The sequence below is a fragment of the Giraffa tippelskirchi genome, chromosome 6 (genome assembly GCF_054371585.1).
Source record: "Giraffa tippelskirchi isolate mGirTip1 chromosome 6, T2T-mGirTip1v1.2.pri, whole genome shotgun sequence".
Lineage (NCBI taxonomy): Eukaryota > Metazoa > Chordata > Mammalia > Artiodactyla > Giraffidae > Giraffa > Giraffa tippelskirchi.
The window spans coordinates 89,303,489-89,327,460 of record NC_137280.1 but is presented as its reverse complement, the minus strand read 5'-3'; the positions used below and the strand labels follow the sequence as shown (position 1 = coordinate 89,327,460).

Genomic DNA, 23,972 nt, shown 5'->3' with positions numbered 1-23,972 from the left:
CCTTGAGATGATGCAAAGGCATGAAATGGCATAAAAATCAGAGATGGGGCTGATAAAGGATGGGAGGGGGCCAGGGAGAGTGGTGGTGTGCTTTCTGTGTGAGCATCATGAGGAGAGAATGCAGACAGGTGAGGAGTGATGGAAGCTTCTGAAAGGCTGGAATGAATGTGGCAGGCAAGTGGGAAGCTGTGGGTTAATAGATTGAAAAGGACTTGGTTTCTCAAAATATGTTTTTTTTTCCCTTTTTGAGAATGAGAATAAGGTATCAGGAAAATGGGGAAAGAGCTGCCCTCTCCCTGGCCCCCTTGTTAGGGGGGCCACTGCTGGGGGGTCATAGGCTCCAGCTTGACCTGTCCCACCCTCACCCAGGCCTTCCCTGTGTCTCCATGGCTAGTCCTGATAGAAGGGGCAAGGCCTGTGTGCCCCCAACTCACCACCGCTGCCAGCTCCCAGCCTACACGCGAAGAGAGCTCCTCCCAGGCCAGACCCTCCCCACCCTGCTAGCCTGTCAGGTGCCCTGCAGCACAGGGTGGCAGGGAGCAGCCTCAGGGCATGGGGATTGTTTGCCTTTTGCTCAGGGGTCTCCTCTCACCCCTGCCCCTCTCCCCAGAAGCCCCGGCCTCCAGGCTCCTTGTGCGGCTGCAGGTGCAGACACAGGGCTGGCTCTTCTTGCCCGCTCCTTCCTGGGGACCCCTCAGGACCAAGCTTCCTGGGTTGGAGATGGCTGCCGTTCCCCAGCTGGTGCTTTGCTCCCAGTTCTGGTGGCTAGATTTGGTTCTTAACAATGAATTATTAAAGCAACATGAACAGCGCATTTCTCATATACTCACACACGCAGAGCCACTTCTCTGAGCCGATTCTCAAGTCGATTCTGCCATTGCTGCCCCTTCACTGGCTTCAGACCTTAGAGTCAGTTCTGTTAGTTTCTGAGTGAATTCCCAGCTCTCCTCTCTCCACCTTAAGAATCTCCAGTCAGCCACTTCCCCCCTGGTTGTGAGACTCTTTCCTCTGCCCCCCTGTGACTGTCCTTGACTTGCTCAAAGATTCGCTTTCCCTTCCAAAGGTCCCCTTGTCCGTGGAGGAGGGCTGTGCCCCAGTAGTCTCAGGAGTGTGGTTTGCAGGAGTGTTGCAGTGTGACCATAGGTCGGGGGTGTCACCTTCCTTCCTGCTCTGTGTCCTTTGGCCTGGAACACAGGAATGGAAGTTCCTGAGGTGGAGGCCCGCCTGGCTCAAGGAACATGAATGCGGCTGGACCCACAGGGCTGTGGTTTGCTATCACCTCACTACTGTCTGCTATGATCTGGGGAGAGAATCAAGTACATATAGCCTCTCATCCATCTACTGTTTTTGAAAAAGCATCTTTCTGGTTATAAGACTAGTGCATATTCCATCATTAAAATACCAAAGAAGCACAAAATCTAAAGAGATAAATAAAAATTATCAAAATTCTACCTCTTAACCATGAATAGCCTTTTGTTGCATTTTTATACCTATTCATGCACAACATTGTATTTTTTTTTAATTTGGGTTTTAAAATTTTAAAAAGTGATAGAAACACTTTGGTGTGCTACTTATAAAAATTTAATGCCATTGTGTATTCCAACATGTCACAATTTTTCAAAAAATACTCTATGGTTGTTTAGCATCTCATTATTAGCTGCACTGTCCCTAATTACCAACATTTCTAGTGACTTTTCATTTTGGAAATAGGAAATTGCCTTTTATTAAATAAATGTAGCATATGATTATTTTTAAAAGTACAGACATGGTTTTTGAGCGACTCATGATGCTTGAGTGTTCCAGAGTTGATGCAGCCCCTCGTGTGTGGAGGCCTCTGAGTTGTAAATTCTGCTGGGATGGACATCTGGGCGCACTGAGCTTTGTAGCTCTGTTTATGAACTTCAGACAAGGCTTCCTAGTGGTTGAATTACCAGGCATAGGGTATAGACGCTCGTCTATAAGACTTGTCACATATGTTGTGAAATTGCTGTCTGGAAATTTGATGCCCACAGATGGCATGTGAGGGTCCATCTCACCACATCCCAAGCTATACCCCATTCTCACTACCAAGAGCCACAGAAAGACACTGCCATCATTCACACACATCACACATACACCACACGAGGACGTGCTTTTCACACACTCACACTCCCATCCCTGTCACAGGTGTGCGTCGGTTACATCTGCTCACACGTCCCCTAATGGACGCGTGCTGTCGACCGACCAACGAAAGAACTAGTCCTGGACATCACCCCACACACTCACATCCTCCAACCTGCATTTCCTTGTGAGTCTGAGGTCCCCCTTCCAGGCCTCTCTCTGTTGGCACTGCTAGGAGGGGAGGGTTCCTGAGGGCCTCAGGCATGGCGGTATCAGTTCTCTCAGGCTGGGAGCTGGCAGGGGAGCCCGGGGACTGCTTGGCAGTGAGCAGGTGCTGGCCATGGCGTCTTAATGGCAGAAGCCCCCCAGCGCCACCGCTGAATCGCAGGCCCATGGTGGCCACCAGCACAGGCCCCAAGAGTTCCCGAGGAAGCAGCTGTCGCCCATCCCTGAGGCCAGCGCCACCGTCTGCCACCAGGACCCTGGGACTGTCTGGTGAAGTGTGTGTCCTCCTGTGACTGGAGGGGATGCTCGGGGAGGGTGAGCTCTGCCTCCAAGCTGTGGACTTTGTCTTCACTTGCATGCACACCCCCCCCACACACACACCCAGCGCCCTAGAGATGGCATCCCCCAGGGCCACACAGCCAGCACCAGGCCAGGGCCGTCTCCTTCCCCAGGGTCCCCAGGCATACGCACTCGAGCCCGCTCTGGTCGGGCTCGGTCCCCACTGGCTCTAGTCACAGGCTCTTGCGCCTGCGTGCACACACAGGTATTCATTCACTTTGAACCTCTCCACATCACTGTCCACGTTTCTTTGGTCCATCAAGGTGGCAGTGTCTTGGCCTCTGGCACCCAACGCTTCTACTTGATGCCCTGTCTTGCCCAGAACTTAACTATCCTTGGGTCCTGTAAGGTGGGAGCTTCGCTGGGACTCCTGAGGCCTGGTGGGAAGCCCGTGACCTGCAGCAGAGGAGGGGGTGGTGCAGGACAGGGAGGGGCAGCAGAAGCCTTTCTCCCTCCTCCCTTCTGGCCGCAGTGCCAGGCATCCAGCTCCCAGAGGGCCTGTAGCCATCTCATCGTGGGTAGGGCTCCTGTGTTTATGAAGCTTGGTTCGTTCTTTAAGTCTGCGTGTTTGGTATGAGTGACCCTGTCAAGTGTCTGTGCATATGTGGCCGAGTGTCGGAAGGTGGGTATCTGTGTCCTGGTGTGGGTTGGAGTGTGTGACTAAATGTCAGTGCAAGTCACACCCCAAGGATGTGAGAGTGAATGTTGAGGACTACGAAGTTCAAACTCTTTATTGTTCCCATGAGGACACTGAAGCCTAGAGAGGTTGCAGGCACCTGCCCCCGGCCACTTGGTGAGGCCCCCGGTCACCCAGCAGCACGGCCAGCCCAGACTGCAGGCCCCAAGCTCCTTGGGCCTGGAGCGAGTGTCTGAGTCGGTGGTGTGTGTCCTTGCTGCGAGGTGTTAGGCCTTTCCAGCCCGCTCAGCAGCTGAGCAGCTCCTGTCTGGGGCTCTTTGTGAACCTGCCTCGCTATTAATCTACCTGTTAGTAAAAGAGATTACAATTGCTGTAATTACAGGGCGCTGTGGCTCCCCCGTCAGGAGCTGGGCTGAGTAAGAGGCGAAGATTGGGGGAGCCCAGCCCCAGAGGAAGCTGCTATTAAAAGCCCGGTGTCTGGATACAGTGCGGGCATAACAGCCCTTGCCAAGGGTCTGGGCAGATGGGCTGGGGTCCCACTAAGGCTCTGGCATGACACAAGGAGGTAGGTCATCAGGGCTGAGGAGAGGGAGGGCAGAGGGGCGCCCCCCGCCCTGGCACCCAGACCTCACAGGCCCCCTAGGGAACGGATGGGCCTTTGCAGGCACAGAATGAGGGAGATGTGGTGGCAGTTAGGGTGGGACAGTAGCTCTCTTCTCAGGGGGCTCCACAGCCACCAGCTCCACAACCACTGCGTGTCTCCTGGATAGACAAGTACCTGGTCCATGCTGGCGTGGGTCCAAAGCTGTGTGTGACATGGTCCTGGGAGAACAGGACAAGGGTGATCATAAAGCATGAGGGAAGTTCTGCCCCCAGGGGACTGCTGGTGATGTCTGGAGACCTTTCTGGTTGTTACTACGTGGTGGTGGTGGGGTTACTACTGGCATTTAGTGGGTTAGGGCCAGGAATGCTGCTAACTGTCTTACAATGAATGGGACCGCCCCGCAGTGGAGAACGATCCTGCCCCGATGTCCGGGGTATCACAGTGGGAAAACCCTGACCACAGCAGAGGAAAGGAATGACAATGGGCAAGTCAGCACAAAAGAGGCCCCCAGGACTCCCTGGGGCTGCCTCTTGAGACCTCGGCCCAGGGTGCTCAGCAGGTCTGCTCCTGGGGAGGTAGGAGCAAGCAGGTGCCCCAGGCTGACAACCCCAGTGTGTTTCATCCCGTGGTGGGTGTCAGAGGACCTGAGGCCACGCACTCTTCTATCCATTCCCCTCCCTTTTCTGGCAGGCCTTTCCCTCCGTTTCCAGAAGCAAGCACTGGACACCAAGATTGGGGTTCTTGCCCTTGGTTCCCCTCTTTCATGTCCTCATTGCCCATCAAGGCACCTGGGAGTGAAGGGCTCAGACCCTGCCCCTTAGCTCCAGCCTGTAGGCCTGAGTGAGAGGAGTGGAGAGGCAGGTGTGCAGGGACTGGAAGGGCTTGAGCCCTCAGGGTTCCGATCCTGCCAGGACACCGGCCACACTCTGGCTTCTCCAGAAAGCACCTCCAGCCCAGCTTTTCCTCTGAGGCGTGGAGCTCAGCAGGACTGATCAGTAACCCCGAGTTTGCTCTTTTCTGGATGGGCTTCTCCACCATTTATTCCTGTCCACCGATAGGGCAGTACTGCCCCCTTTCCACTTTTGTCTCCAACTTGGGTCCCTTCCAGGGTGCTCCTTGGGAGAGAGGACAGGATGGTGAATAGCAGGCAGAGTGGGGAGCAGCTTGTGGGGCTGGGGGAGGTGGGTGTGGGCTCAGTCCTGTATCTCAGGGTAAGTGCCCTGCTTACACGCAGGCTGTGTGTTGAGTGGCTGCAAGGCCCTCCCAGCCCTTAAGCTGCTGTGTCTCTGTTTTTCGCAGACAAAGCACGAAGATTTTTGGCTGTTGTGAATTCCATGTTTCACACCGAGTCCCTAATAGTGGAGTTGCTTTGCCTTTTTCCCCTGTTTTTTTGCCTTGACAGCTCCAACCTTATAATTTTACCTTCTCCCGCCCCGTGCGTTCCATTTTTTTCCCCCTCCCCTTCCTGGGGTTTTTGCTGCTCATCGCTGGGAACCCCCTTTAGGAGGCATCGCTCCTGACAAGAGGGGAGGGGCTTCCTGTCAAACATTGGGGGTTGATGTTTTGTTTGGTAAAGCGTCTGTAAATCGGCTGTGAGGTGATGATTCTACATGGATCCCAGTGCAGAGAGCGCCTTTTTGTGTCTGTGCACATCTCCGTGTGTGAATGGCAGGATCGGAGAGAAAGGGAAGAGGAGGAGAGGAAGGAGAAGGGAGGAGAGAGGAGGCAGATGGCTTCTGGGGGCCCTGGGATGGGTCTCTTCCTTCCAGGACATTGTCTTGGTCTAAATCACAGGCCCTTATCAGAAGAGGGCCCAAGACCCAGACTGTTGAGGAGGGGCCAGTGGGAACATTGGAAAGGAAGCCACTGTCAGCCTCCGGGCTAGCTGTTCAGAGGGCTGGGATGAGACAGGGGACTTGTCTTCCCCTCTCAGGCCATAGTTCCGGAACCTCACCTTGACATCCAGGTATCCAGGGCTCTGAGGCCCTGAGAGGTAGGTACTGGAGGGAACTAGTCTCTGCATAACTTTAGATTCTTGGGAGCGGAGGGATGTCAGTCTCCCACCCATGAATCAGAGCCGCTCTCCCCTGGACATGAGGCTGTCTCTTAGGAAGTACAGTCTGCAAGGCCACTCTTGTTTTTTTTTTTTTTTTAAGTAAAACTTCTTGTTGCCTTAGATCAGCCTCCTTTTAAGCTTCAGGTGGCTTACCTATCCCCAGAGTTGACTTACAGCAAGCTCACTAAAAACCCTGCTTGACTTGACTTTATAAATGCGACCACATCCTTCCCCCCCACCCCCATTGGCCTTCAGCCTTGCAGACCACGGAAGGCAGCATTTCAGCTGCTCCTCAGCCGACACCCTCCCTGAATCCATTTTGAGTTGTTCTTCCCCAGCCCAGCTAGAAAATGTCGGCTCCGACTGCACCGTGCTCGCGAACAAAGGTGCAGAACGATTTTGGCTGCTTCGTCCAGGAAATAAATCCCTCTCCGGTGCCAGAAACCATTGAGTGGTGCCATGTGTTGAGCTCCAGGGCCCAGCACCGTGGGCAGGGTTGTTGCACGGGGTGAGGAGGGCGGAAGCAGGGGATCAGGAGGCTCTGGGGATGAGCGGCTTGCTTCCCACACTTCCCACAGGACTTGGTCAAGGACGCTGATCAGTTACCACTCAGCCTCCTCTCCCAGGCCCGGCTTTCCACATGCAGTTGCCTGTGGTCTAGTTGGTCCCTGGACCCACGGACGATAGGTTCCTCTCTCTGCCCTGAGGCATCCTGGGCCCTTTCTTTCCATGCACCTCGCCCAGGTCCTCTTGCTGCATCTGCCCTGTGAAGGTTGGTTTCCTCTGGGTCTGCTCATTCTCCTCTTCTCTTCCTGCACTCTCTCCTGTAATCAGTGATGCTGCTTGTCAGCATCACCGAGCCCCATCTAAGTCCACAGCAGTCTGATGCACTAGGTGCTGTTATAATCCTTGAGTTATGCCTGCAAGGCCAGTGTCTAGAAGAACCTTGCTGTTGGCCTTGAACTAGGGAGTGGCAGCTTGGGGCCCGTCCGCTCTGGGCAGCTCTTTCCCTCACTGCTGCCCACCCCTGGACTCCTGGTGTCTCTTAGATCTGAACTCTCCAAACTCTTCTTTCCAGCTCCTGGGCCGACAGCCAGCTGATACCCCACCCTGTGTCCATCAGTGACCTCACCGCACTCCAGCTCCCCTCTTTTCTCTCTGTCCCATGCCTAGTCCTGGTGGGGGTGTCACCACCTCACAAGCCCTCACAATCAAACTGTTGTGGCCCTGCGGTGGCTCCAAAGTGTCCCTGCCTCTTCACTGTGATTTTCTGAACTCAGCTTCTTCTCCTCTCTTCTGGACTTGTTTTTTATTGGGTTATAATTCACATAATAAACTTCACTATTTTACAGTATATTAGTTAATGGCATTTCCTGCATTCATAATGGAGTGTAACTATCATCACTATCTAATTCCAGAACAGCTCCATCACAGCTCCTGACACAAAAACCCCATATCTGTTAGCAGTCTGTCCCAATTCCTCCTTCCTGCCAGCCCCTGAAAACTACTAGTCTGAATGTATGCCTCTATGAATTTGCCTGACCTGGACATTTTGTATCAGTGGAATCATGCTGTGTGGCCTTCTGTGATTGGCTTCTTTCACTGAGCATGTCATTGCAGCTTGTGTCAGAGCTTCATTCCTTTTTATAACTAAATAGTACTCCACTGTATGACTATACCACAGTTTATGTATCCATTCTTCTGTTGATGGACATGTAGATTATTTCCACTTTGGGTCAATGGTGAATAATGGTGCTATGCACGTTTGTGTATAAGTCTTTATGTGGACATACATTTTTGATTCTCTTTAGTATATACCTAGCAGGGGAATTGCTGTCTCTTAGAGTTCTGTAACCACCTTCAAATGGGTAGCTGGTCACACTGTCTCCCAGCGGTGCTGTCTCTTTAGGCAGGCACCCAGGGTCTCCGACAGGCTTTTATTGACCGTTTCAGCGTCATCTCCCATCACTCCCCGGGCACTGTGTATTCCAGCAAAGGGAGCTCTCTGCACATCCTGCGTTTGCCATGCTATTCCTCTTCTCTGGGCTTCTGCTCATGTTCCTCTCAGTCTGCCTTTCCCTTTTCCCCTTTGTCCAAACGCCTCTATCTTTCACACCCCAACTCAGCTGTCACCCTGCCTTAGTACATTTTTTCCCCCACATCACTTCCCACCCCCAGAGCTTATCTCTCCCTCTCCAGGGTTGGGGTGGGGTTGTATTGTGTTCATTATGCACCCAGTTTCCAGCTGCAGGGAGAGTTACTCAAGTCAGCTTCTCTGGTTCCTCATTCAACAGCATCTAGCAGGTAGTAGATGCTTAAACAACCTTGTCAAATTGACCTTAAGGCACTGTATTGCTTTTCCTGCATGTCACAGATCTGTGTGTGACCCACCCTAGTGCCCTTGCAGACATGCACGAGAGCATCCACTCCCAGTTTGCCTCCCGCCGCCCTCTGCACCCTGGGCTGTCAGTGTCCCCTCATCCGCCCCTCCACCTACATGGCCCCACATTGTCCACTCCTCCCATCTAGGCCAGCCCCTCTGGAGGTGGCCCTGGGGTGGCCTTTGCGGCCCAGCATTGCTGGCCACAAGCGGAGGTGGGCTCGGGGCCCTGTGGCCCTCTGGGACTGCCCGAGGCCTGGGCAGGGGCGAGCAGAGGCGTTGGGCAGTAGCTGCTCTAGACTCGGGTGGGGGCTGTGGATCTTGGATCCCGACTCCTGTCACAGAAGGTGGGGCAGAGGCGGTCCCACCAGGTGTTTGGGACACTGCCCAGCCCACGCACCAGCCTCACTCGAGCTCCAAATGAGTCACCCAGCTTGGGCTCCACCAGGTGGCCCAGGGTGGGCAGATGGCTCAGGTGGGCGCAGTGCCACCCCAGCCACGCCACCACAGACTCCGGGAGGAGCAGGGTCACACTCACTCAGGGTGCAGGAGATCATCGAAGGGGCGAGGGGTGCTGTCTGCACCTGAGGGGTCTGCTGCAGTGGCGGTCAGGTGAGGCCACCCTTGGTCTCCCATCTCCCCCTCGCACGGACCCTCCCCTGTCCTTCCCTGGCTGGGGGTCCAGCTCTGGGCAGCCAGCAGTGTGTCTCCTCTGCCGGAATCGGTGAGCCTGATCTCCTTCCTGCCCAAGTGCAGGTGGGTTCCCCAGGCCAGCTGGAAGCCCAGGGCCCCCTTCCCGGAGGCCAGGCCGCTTCCTTCCTAGGCACAGCCCAGCCCTCCTCCTCCTCCCCCTCAGCCCTCTCCTCTCCCTGGGCCTCTTCCCCACGTGGCTCATTACAACTCCAGTTGTTCAGGTCTTGACCTCAAGAGCCTTCCCTATTGACCCCTGACCAGCGATACTAATCTGTGTCAACAGGCCCCAGGGGTTAAAGAAACACAACCCGCCGCTGCTGCCGCCGCTGCCGCCTTAGCAGGTGCCTGGAGGGGGCGGAGTGGCTCCTGGGAGCTCTGGCCGTGGTGGGAAGGCGCGTCTACAGTACTGCTCCCTCCCCACTGTGCGTCTGCCCTCCGCCCCCCTCTTCCTGCTCTTCCTTGGCAGACCCCCTGCTGCCCACTGTCCCTCTCTGCTGTCCACTGCCCCCCTCCTCCCCGCCACCCCTCCCTTCTATCTTTCCTCCGCCCTCCACTTTGCCTGGAGGACTTAGGACCAAATGCCCCCTTGCATTCAGGTTGTGCTGCCTTTGTGCCCCACGCCCCGCCCCCAAACCTCACTGCACACCTTTCCTCTCTTTCTCTCTCTCCTCCTCCCACTTGCTATCCCAGTCAGGATCCTCCCCCTAGGCCAGTGATTCTCACCCCAGAGCCTGCATCAGAGTCCCCTGGATGGCGTGTTAGCACACAGATTCCTGGGTCTGCCCTAAAAAGCATCTGCATTCCCAGCTGGTTCCCTCATGCTACAGGTCCTCCAGGCAGTTCCCCCCAACACACACACACACACACACACACACACACACACACACACACACACACACACACACACACACACACACACACACACACACACACACACACACACACACACACACACACACACACACACACACACACACACACACACACACACATCTGGAAGCTGAGAGGCATACACTACTGGCCACCCTGGCAGGGGATTCAAAGGGGAGCTCTCCTGATGGGGGATGACCCCCCTGAGTGACCCCTGTATTCTGAGAGCACAGGGTGGGTCACCTGAGGATGGGCTGTCAGGAGGGACCCACCGTGTATCACTGGGGTCAGGAAAAGCTTCCTGCCTTCCCTGGCCCTGACCCAGATGGGGACCATGTCAGGGTGAGGGGGGCACCCTTCTGATGTGAAGATCTGGGTTCTCTTAGAGAAACAGTCGAGTGTCACACTTGCCCCCTTTCTTGGGATGAACCTAGAGTTCTGCTTATAACACGCCCTTCATCCTGCCCTTTGAGTGAGCCTAGACCACCTCAGCCCTGCCTCAGCTGCTGTGCGCTGCTGCCCGTTCACACACTCATCAGAGGAGGGAGACTGCTGGGCCCAGGGCAGTCCTGCTGGCCCTGGGGGGCTCTGCCAGTTCCCATGTTGCCCTCCTCCTGCTTACAGGGAGTTGGAAACCTAGATAGAAACTCTACCGACAGAAAAGCCCACTCACTTTCTCCTGAGTCCCCCTTTCCAGCTGCTGTTACTGCCTCTAGCTGCCCATCCTAAGATGCCCTCTCCTTTTCTGGGGGTCACAGACACAGGTTGCCCCTCCACCTGGGTGCACACGTGTCTGGCAGGGGGTGTCCTGGGGAAGATGATGCCCAGTACGCTGGGTGGGACTTCCGCAGGGAGTGGCATCGCAGGCTGGGGGTGCTTGGGTGGGCTTGACAGTCTTGTGGGGATCCTTCTTGCCGGCTGTGGAGAGGTTGGTAGGCCAAAGGGTCAGGCCAGTCAGGGGCCAGACTGGCTAGTGGGGTACCCCTGGGTCTCCCTGCCTTCCTTGCTTGCTCTGTTTCTCTTGTTGAGTTTCTGTTCTGCCCCCTACTCCCTCTTCCCTTCTTCTTGGCTGTGGCTCCCCAAGGCTGGGGAACCATAGACAAACTCCAGAAAAAAATTTTTTTAAGTTTCCCAAACTTTTCCAGATGCCAAGAAGAGGCTGGCTGGAGCAACCCTGCAACTACAGAGAGGGAAGGAGGAGGGAACATTCTCCAAGGCCTTTCCCCCTCTCCCATGGTGGAAAAGAGGGACCACTAGGGGGGCATGGGTTCTCCAGTACTTCACACAGCCCACCTGGAGGTCAGAAGCCCCCTTTCTTATCCCCGACCCCCTCCTCCTCACCCAGAGAATCCTCACTCCCTGCAGCCAGCGCTGGGAGGCCTAGAGGCGAAGGAGAATGTCTGTGGGGCTCCAGGGAACTGCAGCATCACATTACAGGGGAAGTGACTTCTGGGGTTCAGAAAGGTAGATTCGGGATAGAGCATGGAGCACCCCTCAAGCCAAGGTGGGGGTTGCTGAGAATGGGGGAACCTGGCCCCAGGGGCTCTCTCCCCTGGAGTCTGTGGCTGGCAGGGGCCAGAAGCAGGGGATGACAGGAGCAGGCGGTATGTGGGGACAGTGCAGGCATGGCTGCCCTTCCCCAGGCAAACCCCCAAGGGGTGCTGCCCCCACCTCTGCTGTTCTGTCCATCCACTCCCTGGACACCTCCCGAAACAAAGGCCTCTTTGTGGTCCTGGCCCACTGGCCCCTTGCCAGCCGCATTCTTTGCGTGTTTCCTGAGCACGATCCGGCACCAGCTCTGTGGTCAGCTCCTCCCCCACCGGCCCAACTCCTGGGGCTCAGAGCAGTCTTCTCTCTGCTGCCCTGCCTGGGGTCCCCTCGAGGCTCCCAGGCCTCCAGTTTACAGATTGGGACCGAGAAGGAAGAGCCCTGGGAGCTCTGCCACCAGCCCTGTGGAGATGCCGTCCATTCGGGCGGGCTCGCTGATCGCAGTTGGTTCCATTGGACCTTGATATTCTCATCTTTAAAATTGGGGGAAACAACAGCCACCCCATGGGGGTGTCAAACAGATTAAATGTCTCCCAAACACCCAGGTCCTGCCTGCCACACAGCGGAGGCACTGTGTAACTTGAGCTCCCCACTTCTGCATTGCTCCCTCAGGGGGCTGGGGGGCTGTCAGTGACCTCAATGAATGGCTGAGCAGCTCCCAGAACCTCAAGAGCCTTGTTGTTGTTTAGTCGCTAAGTCGTTGTCTGACTCTTTTGCGACCCCGTGGACTATAGCCCACCAGACTCCTCTGTCCATGGGATTTCCCAGGCAAGAATACTGGAGTGGCTTGCCATTTCATTCTCCAGGGGATCTTCCCCACCCAGGGATAGAATCTGGGTCCCCTGCATTGGCAGGTGGATTCTTTACCACTGAGCCACCAGGGAAGCCACCTCAGGAGCCTTGGATGGGAGCATTTCACTGGAGTCCTGTGGGGGACCCAGAGCCTAAAGCCTATTCCTGGGGGTAAGGTCAGCACCCCAGGGAGTTCTCCTTCAGGGATGGAGCTGGATCTTTACCAAGTGACTGGCCAATCCCAGGCCTGGTTCCACTCTGTGTCGCTTGCCCCTCTTGACAACCACTTGCAATGTCAGCCTTCTCTGGGTTAGGCGTGGGGCAGGGAGAGTTAGGAAAATAAGGGGACCGAGGAAGAGGTGGGGCAGGGAGCCCCAGGTCGTGCTGGCTGGGCTTCTGGAGTAGAACGCTTGGACACTCAGCCCCTGTGCATCCGCCACCTGGGGCACCAGTCAGTCACGGTCACACACGGTCCTAATGAAGTCCTAGATTGCTGCTCTGAGTTTTCTACCCCGTCCCCCCGCCCCGTTGTTAAAAAATGTTCATAATTTGGAAAGAAAAGAAGCTTTTTACAAGCTGGCAGCTCTAGGGAACTTTCCGTCGGTTCTTTCTGGCCTCGTGATGGGTGGGGCTCACTTTTCCCTTCCCGCTCTCTCCTGCTCTCCTAATAATTACCCCTCCCCATTCCTGCCAAGCACACAGGAGACCTCCAGCCCACTGTCACCCCCAAGAAAGCTGAAGTCAGGCCGAGAACCTGTCTGTGCCTTCCTGGGGCCCGCGGAACCATGGAATAACCCCTGGGGCCTGTCCCCCTGCCCCAAGAGGTCGGCAAGGCTGGCCTAGAGCCCTCGGATAGGATAGCGGCACCTCCTGGAATCTGTGCCCGGCCAGGCCCGGCAGCCCGCCTGCCCTCCCCCGAGGGCTCGCCTCATTCTCCTGCTGAGTGAGGGTCCCCGAGTTCTCCTGGAGTCCAGGGGCCCTGCTGGGGAGGGAGCGGGAGGTGCTGAGCTCACCGCCTCGGCATCTGCCCTCCCCTCCCCACTGCTGGTGTGAGGGCCGGCCACACTCCCGCCAGCGCCTCGCTCCCTAATAGCTTTTTAAGTCCAACCACATGTGTCTGCGGAGCGAGCGCAGAGCCGCCCCTCACAGGGCCTCGGTCGCCCCTCCTTCCTTGCCTGAGACCACCCTTTACTCTGAGCAGCCTTGGGGCTGGGGGAGGGGGTCTGCTTCCCCATAGCCCATCTGCTCGCCCCCAGCCCAGCTGAGCAAGAAGGGGATGGGCTAGTGAGGTGGCTGAGCAGTCAGGAGTGTGGTGTGAAGCCAGCCTTAGGGCTGGCTCTTGGTCCTGGGGGCTGGGATCCTCACTCCCTGCGGCGAGCAAGGAGGGGCCGGCTGTCTGTGCGTCTGTGCTGGGGAGCCCTAAATAGGCAGCAGCGGGTGGCCAAGTGCCGGGTGAGAAGCCTGATCTCTCCACCGGCCTCCCCTGCAGGGGCTTTGGGCCAGTACCTCTCTCCTGCACCCCTGCCGCACTGACCCCACTGTCGTCCCCCTGACTCGTACACATGGGTTCCCTGTGCGTGTGAGTGGTCTGTGGGGAGGCCTGTGGGGTGTGGTTTCGCAGGAGGGGAGTGAGGGCTGAGAACCAACGTGCAGGCAGCCCGGGGTCCTAATGAGAAAATTGCTTCCAGCCAGGGAGCCCTGCTCTGTGGCTGAAATTGCATCCAGCCCCAGCCAACTCCACCGCCGCCGCCGCCGTAGTCCCGCCCTTCCCTTTGGAAGGAGGTGGGGGAGCAGTGAGGGGGACGGGGAGGAGCGGGGCTTGCACACGACTCCATCCCCCAGCCCCCAACACCTTGGAGGAGTCTTCTGCCTCTCAGGGAGGAGGGGACAGGAATAAGCTCCAGGCCGGGCTTGGCTCAGGACCTGCAGGCTCCATCTGAGGAGAGGCAGGAGGGGGACAGGAGCTTCCCATCCCCTGCCTCCGCTGCGCCCTGGAGAGGTGGGCCCATTTACAGTCTTCCTGAGAAAGGATGTGCGAAGCATTTTGTTTCCACATAAGTGCCCTGTGCCCGTCTGCCTGCCCACGTGGAGTCATTGGAGATTCAGCCTCTCACAGAGACTCAGGGTTCGGCCCCTTTAGCTTGCCTCTTCACTCGGGAACCCAGCGCCTGCCCCCCACCCGCCCCACCCCAGGCCAGGGGACCAAGTTGGGGAAAGACCAAGACTGGCTTAGCTCGATTTCTTCTTCCCATTCCTCACTCACTTGGGCCTCTGAGGAGAACCACCTATAGAATCTGTAAAGCCCAGAGCAGAAAGAAAACGCATGGCTCCTTGTTCAAAAGTTAAGAATTTCACCATAAGGAAGAGCAGAAACCAAGGCCATGGAGCCAGCCCTGCTTCGAGGAAAAGCTGGTGCCCATTGCCCAGCATCCGGTTGGCTCAGTGAGCGCTGGCCCCTTGAGGCTGAGCAACCTCAGGCCTGACCCCGTTCTGCCTGAGCAGACCAGAAGGTCCTGCCTGGTGGTTGCTTTTGAGGGAGACCCATCTGACTTTGAGGATGTCTCCTGCTCACCTCATTCTGGCCTCTGCTGCTGCTTCCACCAGAGACTCTGGATCACCCATTTTGTGGATTTGAGAGATGATGGTCAGGGAGGAGGCCTGTGGGGGGAGGGAGCAGAGAGAAAATGGGCTACAGTTTACATGCTGAGGGATTCCCAGGGCAAGGCTCCCCTTGCCCCCCTCCAGAGAACCTGCCAGTGGAACCGTGTCCCCTAAGCTAGTACCTGCCACCTCGGGACCCAGCAGGCAGTGGGTCAGCCTGGAACTTCCTCCCCCCTCCCCACCGCGTGGGGCCTCGGCTCCAGCGAGTCTCAGTGGCTGCGATATGAAGAGCACGGAGAGAGCAGGAGTGCTTGGAGGGAGGGAAGAAGGCAGGAGGAAGGAAACAACCCCATTGTCATCCCCCAAATTACTGGCTGGGATGGCAGGGGAGGAGGCGGAAAGCCGACATTGTTTACTTAATTAAAAGTAAACAACAATTTGCCACTGCCAGCCTCCCATTAGCTGTGTGCCGAGCCCTGTGAGCTAGGGACTCAGCTTTCGCTCCCACCAAGCCAGGCTCCTGTAACCACACCCCCAGCCCTCCATCCGCAGGGCCCTGGCCCTTCCCTGGTTCTGCCCTTCTCAAGGCTGAGCAGTGTGTGTTGGGGCCGGGGTGGGGCGGCGCATAAGCTAGAACCAGTAGTGTCTTAGAGTCCTATGGGTCGGGGTAAGAGTGTCAAGAAGCTGTCGTTTGGCAGCCCACTATGGGGTATTTCCAGGTGGCGCTAGTGGTCTGCCTGCCAATGCAGGAGACCTGGGTCCGATCCCTGGGTCAGGAAGATGCCCTAGAAGAGGGCATAGCAACCCCTTCCAGTATTCTTGCCTGGAGAATCCCATGGACAGAGGAACCTGGCAGGCTTCAGTTCATAGGGTCGCGCAGAGTTGGACACGACTGAAACAGCTTAGCACGCATGCACTCTGGGGTGAGAGACTCCCGCATGTGCACAGTTAGGCCTGCCTGGTCGTGGCCCAGCTAGGTGGGGCAGGGGGCGCTATCTCACCAGTTAGAAGGTCAGCTGGACGGCAGGGTCCCTGGGGAAGGTGGCCCCGCTCCTTCCCCACCGAGGCCCCATCCACACTACCTGGAAGCCTGGGCCTCTCTGCCCCACCTCCCACTTTTTTCCTTTTTCCCTTTTAGCAGCTTATAAACATCCTTCTTCCATCTTTTTGGCTCTGCTCCCAGAAGGGGGCTGTTCAGGGTTCCTGGAGGGCCAGGGAGAGAGGCAAGCTTCCTGGGCCAGAGGAAAGAAGGGCTGCTGGAACTGGGTCCCCCCACCCCCACCAGGACAGCTACAGGTGACCCCAGGAACAGGGGAGGGGGGTTGACCTGGGCTGGGGTTTAGCTGGGGACACCTAAACTCCTGCTTCTCTGGCGCCCCCAAACAGGAGGGTGGTCTGATGGCTAGAGCTGTGCAGGACTTTTGCTGGCCTCTGGGGGCTGAGCAGGGCATCTTTCCAGGGATCTGCACCCAGGCATGTCCCCATCTCTCCTGTGGGCTTCACCTCCAGCGATGTAGAACTCAGGCTTCTTTCTGGACCTGGGTGTGACCTCTGGCTCCTGACTTTTAAGGAGTGAAAGCTCTGAGCTTTTGCTTTACCTGTCCACGGGCTTCCCCCACTGCTATACTTCCTAACTTCATTAAACCATTGCTGAGCCCGAGTAGCTCTAGGCCTCCTCTGGCCAGAATGGGTAAGGTAGGAAGACTATCTCAGAAGGAAGAACCAGACCCGAGACACTTGGGAAGCCAAGCACTCCAGGACTTAAGCCCAAAGGGAGAGAGGTGAGGCGAAGTCCTGGTAGTAAATACACAGACTGTGGTTATCAACAGATGCCCCAGAGCAGTGGGTTCCACCACTGCCCTCAGGGGCGCTTGGCCATGGGGAGGCATTTGGGGCTGTCCCAGCTGAGGGGGCATGATGCTACTGGCACCTAGGGGGCGCAGGCCAGAGACACCTCCTGCTGTTGCACAGGATGGCTCCACCCAAGAAGGGTCCATGGGGTGGGGGTTGAGAACCCTGGTCTGGAGTTTGGCTGTCTAAAAAGATGTAGGTACTCACTCTTCCTGAGCCATTCTGCCCTACCCCTGTCCTGCCCCACCCCTGTCCTGACCCTCACCATTTGCATCTGCTCATCTCCCTCCTCCACTGTCAGGATTCACACATCCACATGTGTGCACACAGGCACACAAGCTCACAGCTCCCGGGATTCAACACATTCGGCTTTTCACATGCTCTCGAACACACAGAAAAATCTGGGAAGTCTGTCCCGCACTTAATTGAATTAAAGGACTGGGGTTTGGCAGGACACTGTGTATCTGAGCTGCAGCTTCTTCTAGCCGATTTGGTGCCATACAGAGTCCAGGCTCCCTGCAATTCCAGCTGCTGCTGCTCCTCTCCCCTCTTCTTCCCCCAATTCCTCGCCTGGGGAGGGCGAGGTCAGCGACACCTTACTCCTCTTCCCTTCTGTCACCTCCTTGCCTTCCACTACTGCTGGTGGGAGGCTGGGGCCTCCAGGGGAACAGGTACCCCCTCAGCATGAAGCCAGGGTACTGTCTGGAGCACAAGGATCTAGCCAGTCCCTCCTTCCAGAATTTCTGCTGCCGGGGCCTGGGGTGGGAGCTGGAGAGGGCTGCTGGGTGGAAACTTCTTGGCCAAGTGTAAAGCCGCCAAGTTCTGCCTGAAAAGTCTGAGGCTTGCATCCCTGCTGGAGTGGCCGGGAGCCTGAGTGGGCAGGGGCAGGGTGCCCATGCTGAGCACACACTGAGTGACACACAGGACAGCCATCCCTCAGGTCCCCTGTCCAACTTGAGCTGTTAGAGGGGCTGGGGGGGGGCAGGTGTGCTGCAGAACAAAGGGATGCTTTTTACTTTCTCTCCCTTCCCACCCCTCTGCTGTCTCTCCATTGGCAGCCCTCCTTTATGACCCCACTCTGGCCCCTCCTTGGGGATCAGATGGAGTGACTTCAGGCACTGCCTCTCCTCTGAGGGCAACCCCAGCACCAGAGCCCAGCCTTTGCTTTGAGGAAGACCTGCAGGAGCCACCCCTTCCCAGAGCCCAAAGGCATTGGAAAGTGCCCATATCTGCAATGGGTACACAAGACACCCTAGGGCCTCGCTGTGGGCAAGACACACCTGGTCAGTCAGCCTGTGCCTCCTGGGGCACCATCTTCTAGCACAAATCACCTCCTTTGCCCATCCCTTGGTGGGGCTCCGGCTGTGTACAGAATCTGTCCCCCGGACCCCACAGTTAAAGAGCAGCCTGGACAAGCTGCTAATGTCTGACATCAGGGGCATCCAGGGGCCCATCGGAGGAGCCCTGCCCTGCCCCACATGTGTGACCCTTGGTGCTTGGGCAAGGCAGAGGGTAGGGAGCAGCCCTTCCTCGTCTGCTGGGCTGTTGCACTGGCTGGGAGGAGGACTGGCAGGAGGACTGGAGGGACAGAGAAATAGCTGGGCCCAGTACGGGGGCCCTGAGAAGCGATCTGCGCTGCCCAGGGTCAGGGGGGAGGGGGCGGGCGGGCCTCACCTCGGCTAACCTCCGTGCGGAACAAAGGGGCCTTTCTCCGTGCCTGCCCCGGGAGGGTGTGCCTGCCCGACTGCTGCCACCACTGCCCAGAGTGCTGGCCTGTGTTTTTTTTTTCTCTTCCCGACTTTTCTCCATTTCTATCCCTCTTTTTGGTTTCTGATCTCTGACTTTTAGTCTCCGTTTTTAACTTTTTGAGAGAGATGGAAAGAAAAAAAAAAAGGAAGAAACCTTCCTTTCCAAACGTTTATCAGGCGCAGAGGCAGGTCTGTGTTGCCAAAAGGTGGGGGCGTCGTGGGCGTGTTGGGAATACTCCAGGGGTCACGCAGCCGCAGACTAGCCCACATCCAGGGCAGCCCCACGTTGGGGGAGGCAGGCCGGGGCTCAGAGCTGCGGCGGCGGCTGCTCAGAGTGGGCCTGAGCTCACTGGATTACCCCTCCCAGCCGTGCACCTGGCAGTCCCCCCTCTACCTCCTGCTTCTCCCCACTAGCCCATTCCCCCGGCCCCCTTGCATCCGGCCCCCTCACCGCAAGCTGTTCCTAATCAATGAGCACGGGAAGTTCGGCCCTCCTATCTCATCACGGGATGTGCTCGGCAGCGGCCGCAACCAGAGCTGCCGCCTCGGGCCGCAGAACACTGGGTCCGAGGGGCTCGAGCGCGGCCGCGTCCTCCTAGTGCCAGCTCGCACCGTGCCGTTGTGCAAGGGGTTCCCTGGCCCCTGCAGCCCAGGGCAGACAGACCGCGCGCAAGTTCGCCGCCGCCTCCGCGCCGGCCGCAGCCTGCGGAGGGCAGCTAGTGTTAACTCGCTGTGCCACCTAGCTGCCGAGTCGGGGAGTGCAGCACACCGCTCTCGGGGGGTGCGGATCCCTGAGCCCACAGCCCTGGGAAGTCCCAGTCGGTACTTCAGAGCCTTGTGAGTGGGGGATTTGGCACCTGCCAGGCTTGTAGGATCGGTATCATTTTGTCCCCTTAGCGGCTTGAATTGTCCCCGCCCTGAGTCTGGGGAGCTGCCTCTGTACTCGGTGCAGAAGATGCCCTTCCGCTGCTCCTTAATATCACTGCGGTCCCTGAAATATAGTCCCAGAAGCTGGCCCCTTTACCCCAACTAGCTCCCTATGCGCTTTATAGTGCATAAAACCTTCCCTCTTCATTCACTGTAAAAATTCCTGCTCACGTCTCCCCGTGCCCTCTGAGGCAAGCTTGGGGTTGTGTTGCACAGAGAAGGAGAGGAGGCCCAGGAGACACACTGGGGGCCTAATAACAGCAGGTCTAGAATTTGGACCCCAGGCTCCAGATTTCAAGCCCAGGGCTCCTTCTAGCAGCCAGAGAGGTCTTAGCCTCCAGGGAGGTCACCCACCTGCCCACCCATTCAGCCCTGCCTGGGACCTCAGGGCTCCAAGTTGGAGGTTGGCAAATTCCCAAATTCCTCATGTTTTGTCTGGGAAGTTCTGGACGGTGGCTGCCTTAAGGCCTCCAGGGTGAGGAGGCCTGTGAGAGTGCTCCTCTGCCCTTCCCTTCTCAGGGAGACTTGTTCCTTGCTGTGGTCAGTCCAGAACTCGGGCATGGAGGCCAATGTGTCTAGTCCTGCATCCAGACCCAGTTGGGCTTTACAGGAGTATTAGCTGTTCTAGGTGTTCCAAATCAGTTCCTTGGGTATGTGTGTCAAGGTTTGGGTCTTCAGGAACTATGTGCTCTCAGGAGAGGGAAGGTGCCAGCTAGCTGTCTCCTGGATGGTCTGTGTGCTCCTCTGTCCATGGGATTCTCCAGGCAAGAATACTGGAGTGGCTGGCCATGCCCTCCTCCAAGGGATCTTCCCAACCCAGGGACTGAACCCATGTATCCTGCACTAGCAGGCAGGTTCGTTACACTGAGCCACCTGGAAAACCCAGCTGGTCTAAGTAGTTGGAAAGATTAGAGGGTTTCTTTGAGTCTTCCACTCAAATTACACTTTCAGGTGTGGGGGAGAGTGTAATGAACAAAACACTGACAGGCCTTGGACTCGAGGGCCTGATGGTCTGGTGGGGCACTCCAGGTCAAAAATCCCCAACCTGGAAGATCTGGTGGTCAGGTTCTTAGGTCTGTCATGCTGTCCAAAATCAGAGTCCAAGTCTGACTCCCCCACACAAGGCAAGCCCCTGCAAGAGGAGCCTCCTCCAGGGTTACCAGCCTGGATACTGGGTGCTCTTAGGAGGCTGAGGAAGTTAGAGCACCTGAGGATGGGAAACAGGTAGCCTCTGTCTGCTTCTGCTTCCCCAAAGGAGGATAGAGGTAGGTGGGTTCTTCTTCTTCATGCCCCCAGGGTCCCTGGATGGATTCTCCCAGTGAAAAGGGGCAGTGGGAGGCAGGGCAGGACAGGATTCTGCTCACAGTTAGAAAGAGAGAGGGAACACGGAGTGCAGGGAGGCCAGGGGTACCGATGCTCCCCTATTTCCACCGTCCCCTGGCCTACCCAGCTGCCTTTCCAACAGGTGAAGAGGCTCCAAATGTGGAGGCCTTCCCCTGCCCAGGACTGAAAGTGGATTTCCTAATCCTGGGGATTTGATCTTCCCATTTTCTTTTCCTGGTCAGGTATTCCTTCTCTTCATCTCCTCCCTTACCCAGAACATTGTGAGAATGGGTGGGTAGGGCTCCTTGGCTTGGCGTCTCCCCAGCCCCTCACTTTGTCCAGCACCCTACAGACAGATGCTAGGTGCAGACCAGGCAGTTGTGTTCATGAAGCCACTCCTAAGTAATTCTAGGAAAATTTTCTCCACTTCTGTTTTTGATTTTTAATGTATCATTTCTTCCTTTGCTTTCTCTTTCTCTCTCTGCTTTTCCCCCTTTTCCCTGCCTCTCCTCTAACCTTCTATTTCTCTAATTTTTGTTTTGGGGGGGCTACATTTCATGCAGAATCTTAGTTTCCTGACCAAGGATTGAACCCGTGCCCCCTGAAGTGGAAGCGTGGAGTCTTGACTACTGGATTGCCAGAGAATCCCCTCTGATTCTTTCTATAGCAGACTTCCTTCTTTGAACTACTTTGCTTTGACTGATTTTCTGTCTTGGTCCCTCCCTCTGTCTCTGTTAGTTTTAATTTTGTCTTTTTGTCTGTGTCTTGCTCTTGGCTTCACTGCATCCTTCCCTTAAATTCCTGTTTGTCTCAGAAATGTCCCTCAGGTGACCTCCAGAGCCTTTGCCTCCCCTTTCTCATCCCTAGTTGGCATGAGCACTCAGAGGACTCTGTCCCTTTACAAATCATTAGACCAAGGGCAAGTGTATTTGGGGGTTGGGGGAGAAGGTGAATCCTGGCCCTGGGAGGTAGGGACACTATTAATAGTCCTAAGAGCAGCTGGGGGTGGGGGTGGTTGTCTGGCCGGGCCAGGCTGGGGCAGCTCGAAGGGCCAGAAAGGGCAGCACTGGAAATAGAGTGGCCAGGGTGGGGGAGAAGCTCTGCGGGCCCCTAACCTGGACACGGCCCCTCTGCGGCGGCCCTGCCTTCCCTTGGTGTGGAGAGCATTCTCACTATCAGTTTCTATCCGTTAGGTTGGAGAGGGAGGAGAAGCTTCAGGGCCGGGGGCCGCTTTTCTGGGCCCCCACCATCACATGACGCCTGGCCCCCGGCCCTCTCAGAAACGTTGGCTCCTGCTGCCGGCTGAGTCGTGGCACCAGCCTGTGCTGCCAGGAGAGGCACCCGGCCGTTTGTGTGGCCACGCCTGTGCCCCGGTGTCCTCAGCTCCCCGTACGCCCAGCGCCGAGCTCGCGTGGGCAGGGCTTTGCGCTCAGCATCCAGGGGCACAAGTCTCTCTCTGCTTCCCTCAGCTTTGCCATCTCCTGGCAATCCCTGTCCCTGCCTCTCCCTGACTGTTTCCAATGTGGTGACTGTCCTGAGACTGCGGCTGTTGCATTCGAGGATGGATGTACGTGTAGAAGGCATTTTGCTCTGCCCTTTATTTCCCAAGAAAGCTCCCTGCCCCTCTTTGCAGAGAGTAATGGGCTGAGTCTTGAGGGAGCCCCTCTGCTCACTGGCAGTCGTCTCTGGGGTGAGATACCAAGAACCATCATCTCGAGTGCACTCAATTTATCAGAGTATGAACTCCAGTGGCGGGGGAGCTGTGGATTAGCCACAGCATCCCCACCGAGTTGGCATTTGAGCTGAGTCCAGACAGAATAGGGTTTTAGCTGAGGGAGGTGAAAGGAATTGGTGATCCCATTGGAAGGACAGCTGACGTTTATGGAATGAATCCCTACTATGAGCTGGGCCCTGGACTGAGGACCTTGTACCTGTTTTCTCATTTATTCCTCATGCAGGAACCCTAGGGGGCAGGCGGTATCTCCATTTTACAGATGAGGAAACATTTCAGAACTTAGCCAGGATCACTGGGCCCGTAGGTTCCAGAGCATGGATGTGAACGCAGGGGAGCCTCGTTCCACTTGGTGGGCTGCCCACCTCCTCCCTCCATTTCCCCTTGCCCTTGGTGTGCCCCCCCTTTTCCACTCTGTCCTGCAGAAGGATACCTCCCTGGATGGGACGGGGGTGCCAAGGGCAGGCTCAAGGTGGAGAAAGAGGCAGGCCTGGGACCAAGGGCTCCTGCCTGCCTTTGTCTCACCACAGGCCCCTCCCTTTGCAGTAGGGGCTGTCTCATTTTCATCCCCTCTCTGTGTGAATTCTGCTCCGATGGGACTTCCTAGCCCCTGAATATCTCTGGAACATCCAGAGTGGTGTTCCTGCACAGCCCTGGGCCTGCACGTTCACCCTGCAGACAGCCACGGAGCACACTGACATCTGGGTTGCTGGGACCAGTGTTGGGTCTCCTGCAAAGGGCAGACCCAGGAGGAGCCTGCAGGCCCACCTGCAACCCCCAGTGCTGCTGCGAGTGGGGGGGGGGGGCGGGGTCTCATTTGTTAGCTACTGGGCCAGACCTGGAGAGGCAGCTGACAGGTTGATGGTCCTGGGCTCTTTCCCTCCATCAACCTGCTGGGTGCTTTGCTCTGCACCGGGGTGTCCCTCCTCTGTCCTTTGCTGCACATTATCTGTCATGCCTGGGGGAGAAGCAGCTGTGCACCCAGGTCCCCCAGGCTTCAGTGCCCAGGCCCCGTCTCTAGTTCTCCCTGGGCTGGGCGCAGTGCTGACAAAGTTTCCCCTGGCAGGTGCAGGGCAGAGAACACTGCACAGCTCACACCAGGGAGCAGCCTAGGGGCCCTGGAGCTGCTTGCCTGAGCCCAGCCTTCAGATCCACTCTGCTGCTCCTCTGGGCACCAGATAAGCCCCTGGACTTGCCTTCTCCTCCCTTCACCCAGCTCCCCTGCCAGGCCATGAGCCCTGCTGTAGCCAGACTCGGCCCTTGCTTCCCAGGGGACCCCCGATAGCAGCTGTGGAGGCAGTGTGGGTTGAGGGGGAAAAGCAGTGCCTTCGGGGTCAGAGACTGAGAGTGGAGTGTCTTGAGTCTACTGGTCCTGGCCTGGCAGTTCCCTGTGGCCTGACCTGCTGTCCCCACCCCCACCTCCACCCCCCCACCCCCCCAATGGCTTTCCTTGAACCTAGGCCCCAGGGGCAGCTGGGGTGGATCTAGACCATGTGTGTCGAGGCTGTAACTTGGTCTCTTTCTCTTTCCTGTCACTTGTCTCTTC

General features: G+C 56.9%; 1 protein-coding gene across 14 annotated transcripts in view; it reads left to right on the top strand.

Annotated features, from left to right (window-relative positions):
* NFIX (nuclear factor I X) overlaps positions 1–23,972 on the top strand; it is a 105,143-nt gene that overhangs the window by 51,337 nt on the left and 29,834 nt on the right. For 3 of the 14 annotated variants that reach the window (XR_014057826.1, XM_081504438.1, XM_081504439.1), the window contains one exon: positions 7,040–7,315. The exons of 10 other annotated variants lie outside the window; for them this stretch is intronic. Coding sequence is in view for 3 of the 4 variants with exons in the window: in XM_081504438.1 (XP_081360564.1) it covers positions 7,040–7,062 (23 nt within the window). In the remaining variant the exon portion in view is untranslated. Of the gene's footprint in view, positions 1–7,039; positions 7,737–23,972 lie in introns of those variants that run through there. One more of the 14 variants, XM_081504440.1, reaches the window with a different exon arrangement.